Raw genomic sequence first — 11,791 nt, forward strand, 5'->3', positions numbered from 1 at the left:
CTCACGATAGGATAGTTTAATTTCGATTGTAAACAGTATTATAATTAATGCATTATTAATATTGTAAAGTAGGTATGTCACGTAGATGCAGTTTTCTTACTTCATTCAATGCATGTGGTGTTTACCTTTAAGTAATTGTTACGCTAAGCGATTATAGTTAAAACGTTTGTAATTATACTTAACAAAGTGTAAACAATTGTTGGTGAACCAATAAATAAAAAATAAAAAATACAGGACTTCAGTCTTTGTATAAAGGCATATTATTAGAATACAAGAAAAGTAATTTAAGGATCCATTACAAATGCTTTGAAACTTCTTAGAAAGGCATTGTATTATATTACAAAAAAAGTTATTTCATCGTTCTTAATAATTCAACCCCTAAGGGGGTTAAAAAGGGGATGTAAGTTTATGTGTAGTACAAGTTTTCGTTTAATCAAGGAACATAAAACTTGGTAAAAGGGCATTATATTAAAATAGACGAAAACTGATTGCACCGTGTTTGAAAAGTTTGTATTAATAAAGTTTGCATCGGGAGCGAACATTTTTTTTTAAATAGTGGACTTGAAAATCTTAGTGTTGACAGGGATTATATCAAGAACAATTTTTTTAATACACTTGCCCAAAAAGTGCTACTGTTCGTAGCTGTTTAGCGTGCGGAAAGTTGGTTTTCGCGAACTAGTGCTCTTTACTTTTCCAATTTTTTTAAATTTTTAGTTGTTCCAATTCATGACTAATTATTGATGAGTGTTAATATTAGTTTCCTTTAAACGACGTAATCAACATAAAAACCTACTGTTAATGTAAGAATACAAAAAATATGCATATTTTATATTTTATTACTTACCTCTTCATCATTTAAGTTGTCTGAATGGAACGGAACGCCTGTCAAAGAAGAGGCGTATTTTCTTACTGCAAGAATGTTAAAGTTTCCAAAGGCAACATTCGATATTGTTTTTATAAATATACGATACACAAATAATCGTTAAGAACGATATTTAGGTAATAATAGTTTCTGTCTTATAGAACATGCATTTGAAAAAAAACTTTCATTGAAGTGGGTTCAATAAAAATCTATTCTAGTCGAATAAAAGCTAGAAAAACACCTCTTCATAATGTCAATGTCAATGATGTCACAGAATTAATAATATAAAAATTTCGAATTCCATTCCTTACTTGTTGTTTTTCTTATTTTTTCGCAACTGTATTAAAAAACGTCGTTCGATACACGTGCGGAAATGTCATTCTTCACTCGTCCCGAGTCTTGCCACTCGCCTACTGCTCGTGGCAAGATATCTCGGTACTCGTGAAGTAATAACATACTTTCCGCACTAGCATCGAAATGTTAGTTAGGGGCTTGAAACTTCGTACTTTGTAAAAGACAAATTTCATGCGTTGTATAATTATTAATTATTAACAAACGATTAACCGTCCCTACTGATATCTTTTGCAGCATAATGTTCTATGCTCATGTAAAATATATAACCACCAACATACAAATCCACGCGTACGAAGTCGCGGGCAACAGCTAGTAACTAATAATTAAATATTAAGAATAGGTATTAAATCTAATTACAGTCTTAAAAATCGAAACCTCGAGTCTTTTATTTTTAATCATATCAATATTTATTTAATATAATGAATACCCACTTGGTTTATAATAAATATTTTGTATATACAAATACGAAACAACACATACATACATTTATAAAAATCGATATGAATTTAATGAATTCATGTCCCTATTTAAATTAATTAACTACATGCATCAGTGCAGTGTTAACAATATTAAAAATAAAAGTCAGGGTTATCCGACGCCACCTACAGAAGAGCTACAAAATGTTGTTACGGCACGGGGCAGGCGCAAACTCGCAAAGCTATTATATTAATCACGCCTCTTTCAAAAGCATTAGTCATACAAGCAACGACACAATACCGCATTTATTAATTTAAATTTACTTAGTCGGTTAGTCATTTATTGATTGCAATTTAAGCAATGTTGCAACATTTTATAGATTCCTACAAAACACTTTATACAGGGTGTCAAGGGTATGTAATGTGTGGGTAGTTTGGTACCCTCTGTGCGACATAGATGGAAAGTACTTCAAATACATTTTTATAAAAGTAAGTAGGTATAGTATGTTACATTCATAGATTTTTTCAAAAGGATATTAAATTTTAAAATATTCTCTTTATTAAAATATTGTTAGGATATTGAAATCCTTCTCGTATAGCTAACGCGCGTCATTTCCTGCCATGTAGGTCATTCTCATGACCAAAATAATTTCAGAATTTTATTGCTTCTACCTACTTTTTACTAATGCCTTATGTTATAATATTTATACCATTCGAATTAACTCAATGGCTTTCCTTATGTCATATTAGTTATTTTGCCGAATATTCGAATGACGTAAAAAAATCACTTCAAAAATTCACTCAGATCTTTACCAACTTTTAAAACATTCTGCTGAAAATTAAAATAGGTATATATGTATCGAAATGTTGCCGACAGGTGACCGAAGAAACGTGCCATATACTTGAGACGTTCGGCTACTACTTTGAGCAGCGCGGCCTAGTCGCGGTCAAGGGCAAGGGTCAACTTATGACCTACTACCTGCAGGGCAAGCGAGACGCTTCCGCTGGACAAACTGACAGTACTAACGTAAGTGTTACTTCATTTGCTTGTTGGGTTACAAGAGCGGAATTTTAACAAATTTTGGTAACAGCCCGTATCTTTGTATTAAGTTAAGAACTTTCAGTTTTTGCGTCAAATACCGACTACGTACAAAATAAGAACAGCACAGTGCCAGTACGAAGGCTGTAAGTATCTTTCTAGCTTGCTGGACTTTAGGATTTTACGGACTATTCAAGATACTGGTAGCGCTGGAAGAGCAAAGAAATAGAGTCGCTCTGAACAGTCTACCCGGACAGGCCAGCGTCCCACACCGGCCTGTCTGCGCAGATCGCTCAGATCGCTCCAAACCTCCTGTAACGATGACAAGATGAGGACTGGATATACCGTGCATCTACACTAAGTGGAACGTGGGTAACATTAAAATAAAAAAAATATAAAATATTTTAAACATTGAATACTTTTCATTAGTGATATAAAAGTAACACCTGTAGCCTATTTATTCTTAATTAGTTAACTAATAGAACAAATAAAAAGTAACCAAAATGTGTACTATATTTTCCAAGAATATAATTAATAACTCGATGTATCAGCTTATTTAGGTACAGTGAGCTGCGAAATTGCATGGAGAAATTATGAATGAATTCATTGATAAAGTCGCCATGCACTCTTACGGCTGATGGTACTTAATTACTTAAACTTTCTTTGTTTCATGCCTTGAAAAATATGTTGCATCAGCTAAAAGTGCATAGTAAATTATATTCCTGCCCTTTAATTATCTTGTACAATTAAATAAATCAAATTGAATATTAAATTGTAATTTGTTCAACGAAAATAACTATTAAGTTGTACTTACTGACTGTATCGGTTATAACCAAAAAAAATAGAAGGTATTGTAGCGAGATGCGATTAAGATTAAAAGAAATAGACACTAATTTTTATGATCATTTTGTTTTCTTTTATTCGATACCTATATCTTTTACAGTTTTGTCACGTCCGTCCGGTGCTTATCTCTCTGATTGTTAGTACTAGAAAGCTGAAATTTGTCATGTGTAGGTATATCAATAACGCCGACCAAGTGGTATAACAAAAACATGAAAAAATATGGTTTTAGACATATAAATAAGCACTGTTTTGTTTACAGAGGCATGGTGCCGAGATAGCAGCCGGCGGGGACACCCTGGCCAACGGAGCTGCGCAGCGCGTGGCCGACCCCGAGGCAAACGTCCCACTTCTATCGCAGTGAAGCCTCTGCGTCTCTAACATGTCGAAATGCGCTTTTTCCTCGTGGCCAAGTTTACAAACTGCATTGAGAAATGGTCAATGAGTAAACTTTTTGACGTGTTTAAAACCATTTTTACACCTTTTTGTATAAAGTTGGATGGATACGGTGGAAACATTTACTTATAACAAGTGCAAACATTTATATATATTGCGGTTCCCTGAGCCAGAAGGCGAAAAATCTCCTTATATGATCATGTTGAGGCGTTGATATTCGTAAACGTGGAAAAAATATATGTAGTTCTTGACTATATTATCTTTAACATCATAGCTTCCGATACACGAATTATGACACTTCGCTTGATACAATTAATTCCCAAAGTAACCTCTAACTCGGACTTTTAATCCTACTTTACCCGGTTATTTATTATGTGATACTATAAACAAAAAAAGACGAAAAAACCATCTTAAATTAAATAGTAATTTCATAGCTTTCGAATTTCGATATTGTAAGGTAACGTTTTTAAAATAAATAAAAATCGACTAAATTCGATCAAAATTGACACTTGGCGTGTATGATCTTTCTTGTTTCACGAAATGTGACAGTGATAGCGGCAAACCCATGGAACGGCCTTAGTAATTAATTTACTTATGTGGAGAGGATAATATAAATAGTAAACCGTCTCGATATATGATATCGAAACGGTTTACTAACTATTCGGATCTAATCGAATTTACTACTTGTCATTCGTTTAGTTATTTACTTCTGTTACAATTAGGGGAGAGTGGGAGATTCGGTTATATCGTACCGGTTTTTACTTAAACTTGGTTTATGAAGATAGTTACAAATGTAAATTAATTTAACAAGCAGAAACGTGTGTGAACGATGCTATTCAGCTTAGAATAAATTTAAAAGTGGAAAAATTACTGCCTTAAGTGAGACTTGAACTCACGGCCTCTGACCGATACTCCAGCGAATCTTCCCACTATATGGGTCTAGGGGACCCTAGCGACATCTACCGTAAGAGCGTTACACTTCTTAAACGGCCACCGGAGCATATAGACCGCAGGCTAGGAACAGATTTCCATGACCAATCGCCTCCCGGGCGAAAACTCGTATAGTGGTTAACGGCTATGTATGATGAACCCTCGTGAACGTCAGCTGCCGCTCCGGTGGTGGGTTGAGGAATATATGTGAAAACATAAGCATAAAACTTTGACAAGTTTTAAAACCAATGCAATAAACCCTTATATAAATGTAGTTAAATACTGTTACTTATTACGAATTTTTAACTTATCCAGATCACTGGTCATTATGTTGTTACAAACCCACGAAAATCATGTTTTCTAACTAAATGCCATTTCTGATCAGATTATTGTTTAGTGTGTAAATAAACTAGGTTTTTAATGGGAAATCTAGACGTGGTACGAATTAACCAGCGGTACAATATAGCCGATTCTCCCCGCAGTGCAAAACGTTGTACCTAATAGCATTTATTTTATAAACTAACTGTCATGTACTACTTTGACTACTTGAAAAGAAATTTGATTTTGGCCACGAGGAAATTACAATATTGTACCTCGGATAGTTGACAAAATGTATTTACTAATAAGTAGGGACATTTTCTCGTCGCTATTAAACTATCCAAGATATAATGAAATGTATGCAATTTCGCCTATCTAATTTAAAATATTAATCTTCTAAACGTTTACCGTTTGTGGTAGCAGTAGCGTCCGTGTGGAAACTATCTCGAATGCCACAAAATTGTGTTTTCCCAATGCGTTCAGTACCTACCTACTCAATTTTCTTAACTTGATGTAACTCTAGTCTAGAGAAAAATGTATGTAATGAAAATAAAAACGCTTTCGAATGAGGCCGGACAATACCAGGAATTCATCCATCGCAAAAAGGTAAGAGAATTTGTTAGTGGATTGCCATGTCTGCTCTACACATGTATAAGATAAGTGGGCACGTTTTGTGAAATGAAAACCTGGATTACGTATCGATTTAAGTATTTGTCTGAGACTGACATTTAATTATTTTTGTACTTTCCACCTCATAGATTAAAACTTAGATAGTTTTATACAATATTTAATCACCAGTAGTCAATGCATTTGTTATTATTTATAAAGGACACAACAAAAAAAGATTTATTATAGAAGGTAATTATGCAAAAAATATGGAAGTTTAAAGCGCCATAAACATAGCGCTTCATAATGTTTGTAATGAGGCAACAATTTATTGTAGTTATAACTGTACAATGCATACCTACTAAACTATGTATGTAGTTACTTTGCAGTATTTTCGGTAGGTATACTGTGCATACGTTGCACAAAGTTCAATAAAGCTTTGGTTAGGAATAGGGAGCAGAGACCATACAGCAAACATTCAAAAAATAAAATTTCGTTATCTGCCGATCGCTCAAATATGCATTAGCTCGATAGTCGATAGCGATAAAGTTAATAACGAAAATTCTTTTTTGAAGTTCGCGGTAGGCCCTCAGAAGTATATAAGCTCTCTAAAAAGTCTAGAAGTACAGTCGTTCATTATTTTCAGAATTTTTGCTCTAGGGAAGGTCGTTGCCGACTTCCTGCAAGTTAAATAAACCTGCACTTCTCGCTCCGCTGCATTATTTATGGCAAAACCGAACTGTGCATTTATATACCTAATCGATGATGAATTCTTAGTAACACTAATATGTATGTGGCCGAAGTGCTTGTATAATATTACTTAATTATATTATTATTCTTCATAAACATGTTTTAGGTGTGCCTTAAAAAGAGATATTTTGTAACCAAAAATGAATGATTTCAGTCTCGATAGTTTGGATGCTTAAGGTGGGCGTATAATTCTCTAAAGACAACTTCGGAGTTGGTAAATCATAAATGCACGTGTACCTGAAATACAGAGCTTGTAATTATTCGAATTAAATTACACGTATGCCAGTAAATATAGGAAATACCCTGTTTTCAACGTTTGCGAAATTCTCACTGTCGTCACGCATTGTGTTATCTATTACGTTTATTACCCTAACGGCGGTAATTAATATAAACACTTGACATAGCGATTTAATTAGATTCTTACTTAGTACTAATTTTGTAATTATCTTGTAGCTAATAGCAAGAAAGCCGGAGTTCTGTAATGAGTGTTGCACATGTTTTCATAAATTGTTTGGTTGTTTGATTGATAGTTAGCACTAAAATGGTCAAACAGCGGCTTCACGATGCCCGTCAATTAAATAACGCTGACCTTATGCCACCGGGCGCCGCCGCCCCGTCCATCCGTCACACTCGTCTGCATATACCTATAACCCGCCGCACTATAGGTAGCCGTAGCCGTAAAACTCGGAGCTAATATACCAAATACATATTGAATTAAATAGCAGTTTTTGCCTGTATTGAATAAACAATTGATTGCTTATGCCTACCTAAATATATTAGTTAAACCGCATACGCTGCAGTAAATCTATCGGCCCGATTTATGTGAAGTTGAATACCACGGGCCATTAATAAATGGACATCTTTTAAAATTGTTATTATTTTTAAAGTTCTAGTTTTAACAAACATACGCTTAACGTGAGTCTATACGTAGGGTAGGATAGGATATTTATAGTGTAAGTAATACGCTACGCAAGGTAGGTGTAGGTACTTATGTATATCGTAAAAGTCGTATCACATTGTTTATTTATGGGTCAACAATAAATTGTTAATATGTGAAATCCGTTGGGCGATAAACATCAAGAGTGTACTGATAATGTGATGCACAGTCATCGCGTAATACAAGTTACATAATAAAAGATTCTCGCGTAAATCTATAGAATTGGTGTTGCCTCCTTTGTATAAGATATTAATACACCTCCATGTATTTTATTTAGTAGTCATATTATTGTGATACCTAATTATTTCTCTACCGTAGCTGAATTCCGCTTAGCCTCATTTAGCCATACTTATATCAGACCTGTGTTTTCTTCTGTCGTCATTGATTGTAGGTAGCTTTAGGATGTGTGCTTTTATTGAAAGTCGCCTAGAATAATTAGCCTACTTATAGAAATGTACCGTTGTTGTGGAAGTTCTACTAAAATATAGCCATCTAATAGATGATTTATATTTATTGAGAATCTCTATAGTATAGGTACTACAATATTTCAGTACATAATGTAGGTCTTTCAATCGTGATATTATTGTACGTAGTTAATAATTATTTTAGAACTACTTAGAGAGATCGTTTATTTTTTTCTTTCTAGTGATATATTATCTTCCTGTGATTTGTGACTATTAATAATTTTATACATATTTTAGCTCAATCAACTAAGGTTGAACCTCTCGTGGCTATAATTTTATTAAATAAAGCAATATCTATGAATGTTCAATTTATTTATTTTTGGCTGTAGCTTGGCGGAACAGGCTTTAGGTTACTTTTCGCTCATGTCGCAGACATGGGTATATTTGGTATCAGTGCATTCAGTGATTTCAGTGTGATGTCCTGAACACAAATATATGAGATGACAAGCGCGAAAGTGGTGGGGTAGGTGCTGTGACGTGAAAAAGTCGGCAGTACAAAGTTTTCACTTTTTTTTAATCATACCATGTGGGGTACCAAATGAAAGGGCTTTGTGAGTAGATCACAAATATATAACATACTGTAACATTTTCACTACTTCGTCTAACAAATTATTAGAAAACGTTCCAAAATTTCACAATCCACAGTTGACTTGGAACTGCTTTAAATTAAAAATGACTAAATGGATCATTCCAAAATACATACCAAGTCACTGTGAATATCCACTATATAATGTTAAAAAATAATTTACCAGATATAACCAAAAATAAGAAAAGTGCATCAAGTTGAAAAAAAGTATAATTTTCTGTCACATTAACTGCAACTATTATTAAAACAAACAAAAAACAGACTGTTTACATATATTTTTGAAATGGTCTTTTCACTAGCTTTCATTTGGTACCCATATTGCTATAGTAAGAAAAAAAACAATCCCCCCCCCCCCCCTTGTTTCATTAACGGGCGCCATTTTCAAAATTTATATAGCCTATGTCACTAACACAATTCGGACGAATTCAACCACCAGTTAAATTAGTCAGAATTATGGTTGTGACATAGGCTATATATATTTTAAAAATGACGCCCGCTAATGAAAAAAGGGAGGGGGGGGGATTGTTTTTAGGGTTCCGTACCCAAAGGGTAAAAACGGGACCCTATTACTAAGACTCCGCTGTCCGTCTGTCCGTCTGTCTGTCACCAGGCTGTAGCTAGACAGTTGAAATTTTCACAGATGATGTATTTCTGTTGCCGCTATAACAACAAACACTAAAAAGTACGGAACCCTCGGTGCGCGAGTCCGACTCGCACTTGGCCGGTTTTTTTTTTCTTACTATAGCAATATGGGTACCAAATGAAAGCTAGTGAAAAAACCATTTCAAAAATATATGTAAACAGTCTGGTTTTTTGTTTGTTTTAATAATAGTTGCAGTTTAATGTAACAGAAAATTATACTTTTTTTCAACTTGATGTACTCTTCTTATCTTTGGTTATATCTGGTTAATTATTTTTTAACATTATATAGAGGATGTTCACAATCACTGTGTATGTATTTTGGAATGATCCATTCAGTCATTTTCAATTTAGAGCAGCTCAAAGTCAACTATGGATTGTGAAATTTTTGAACGTTTTCTAATAATTTGTTAGACGAAGTAGTGAAAATGTTACAGTATGTTATATATTTGTGATCTACTCACAAAGCCCTTTCATTTGGTACCCCACATGGTATGATTTTAAAAAAAAGTAAAAACCTTTGTACTGCCGACTTTTTGACGTCACAGCAACTACCCCCACCACTTTCGCGCTTGTCATCTCATATATTTGTGTTCAGGACATCACACTGAATGCACTGATACCAAATATATCCATATCTGCGAGGACATGAGCGAAAATCGATTACTAGAAGACTTCTAGACCAAAAACCGTCCCTCTATTAAATTAAAATTGGAAATACGGCGGTGTTAATCGGGAGTAGGTACGTCACTAGAACATCGTCACTGATTATTCAGAATTAAGTAGATAAAGTGAACTGACGTTTGCCTGTTAAGAAAAGCATCTTTCAAACTGTTGTTACATAAACATCAGCAATTTAGTGGATCACACTAGGCTAAGCCTGTCCCGTGACTCCACGTTTGCGCATTATGTTAAGAGCAGTTCTATATACATATAGTAGTACATAGAATTTATATAAGTAGTTCCGTACTTTTTTAGTATTTGGTGTTATAGCGGGAACAGAATTACATCATCTGTGAAAATTTCAACTGTCTATTAGCTATCACGGTTCATGAGATACAGGCGATACAGCCTGGTTACAGACAGACGGACGGACAGACGGACAGAGGAGTCTTAGTAATAGGGTCCTGTTTTTACCCATGGATACGGAACCCTAAAAAAGCCAAGGACAAAGTAAAATCTGTAACAGACAGGCGTACCGAACAGCGACCGTGGTCCGATCAGTATTTCTTTCTAGCTCTCACTTATAGCTGCGTCCTTAAGAGTCCACAGTAAGCTCGGTTCTCCAAATCTCCATACAAACGTAGTTACGCTCTCATTTAAATGTTAAAAATTAAAACGACAAGTTAGATTGCTCTGAAACTTTGTACTTACAATAGGATATAACTGTAATTAGTTTATGTAGCTTCGGATACCATAGTTAATAAATACAGCGAATTTAAGTTTTTTTTTACAAAACTTGTTTTTGCTCTATTTACTAATTACGGAGCTATATTAACTAATTACACGCATAGATATACCTCATGTCATTGTATGTGCCAAGTTTCATTACAATCCAACATGTAGTTTTAAAATGAGAACGAAACTGTATGGGAAGGTGAAATTCGGCCGAACTTGCTGCCTCTCTATCACTCTTCCATATTAGAGTGCGACAGTGACAGCTGCGTTTCTTTCGCTACGGATCGTAAACGATAGGCATGTAGGCTACGCAACTTTGTTACAATAATAAACAAAATCGTTAGATTTTTAAATGTGTAATTTTTTGGCGTGAAATAGAAAAACTATTCTATCGGAGCGTCAGTCATCATACGTAGTGATTATATGCTCTTTGGTCATCATGACGTACTCGTACCTATCTAAGTACATTTAACAGAAGCAAAAGAAAACTGCAGTCTCAACGCGAATTATACAGCGTAACTTGGTGAAAACATGAAATATTTAAATTATATTAATGCCTTCACCCATCGCGGACACTTAGGAGACTTGCGCGGAGCCGAAGCCAACACGTAGAGGCCTTTTTGACACTTACATCGAGCAGTTGCTGCTCTTGTCCGTGTCATGGGACGCACGCAGAGGCAGCAACCGGAACGGCTTAAGGACTATTGAGAGCTTAATAAAATTTTATTGCCAGCAGACGATGACATACGCCCTCACAAAATGGGTCCTCACAAAAAACAACATCTATGATGGCTCAAAAGCAACACTGGTGTTGGGGCAGTACAGAGGTGTCACTGGACTTATAACAACAAAGTCGCCACTTATGTTCCCCCATCAACCCTCAAGACCGTAGCTCTTGAGGCTCCACTCTGGACGGCCGGCTAAAGCACTATAGAGGCAGAGGGCCCTTTTCAACCTATCAGGTGGCAAAACTTCCCAGGAGCAGTCGAGTTCGTGGGAATGTTTCTGCCCAACAGCTCTCCACAAGCTGTCCTGCGTTGACTGATTGTACTGCCTACTGGGCCACCAGCAGGCGATGGGGTGGTCACATCGCTACGCCCATATTCATGTCTACCCGTTCACGAGTACATGTATTGGTGCTCCGGACATTTGGTAGGCATGCGCGGAGTTTAAGCCAACACGTGAGGCCCTTTTGACGTTTTAATGAGATGTTTTGGATAGATCGAGATATAGATGATTCCCTTATGATAGATTAC

The 11,791-nt window shown here is 35.3% G+C and overlaps 1 protein-coding gene across 1 annotated transcript in view; it reads left to right on the forward strand.

Moving 5' to 3' along the window:
- LOC134740954 (adenylate cyclase type 8) overlaps positions 1-8,213 on the forward strand; it is a 49,355-nt gene extending 41,142 nt beyond the window's left edge. The window contains exons 20-21 of the mRNA XM_063673626.1: positions 2,510-2,659; positions 3,774-8,213. Coding sequence (XP_063529696.1) covers positions 2,510-2,659; positions 3,774-3,875 — 252 coding nt within the window. The 3' untranslated portion in view covers positions 3,876-8,213. The remainder of the gene's footprint in view (positions 1-2,509; positions 2,660-3,773) is intronic.
- The last annotated feature ends 3,578 nt before the right edge of the window (positions 8,214-11,791 follow it).

The sequence above is a fragment of the Cydia strobilella genome, chromosome 4 (assembly GCF_947568885.1).
Source record: "Cydia strobilella chromosome 4, ilCydStro3.1, whole genome shotgun sequence".
Taxonomy (NCBI): domain Eukaryota; kingdom Metazoa; phylum Arthropoda; class Insecta; order Lepidoptera; family Tortricidae; genus Cydia; species Cydia strobilella.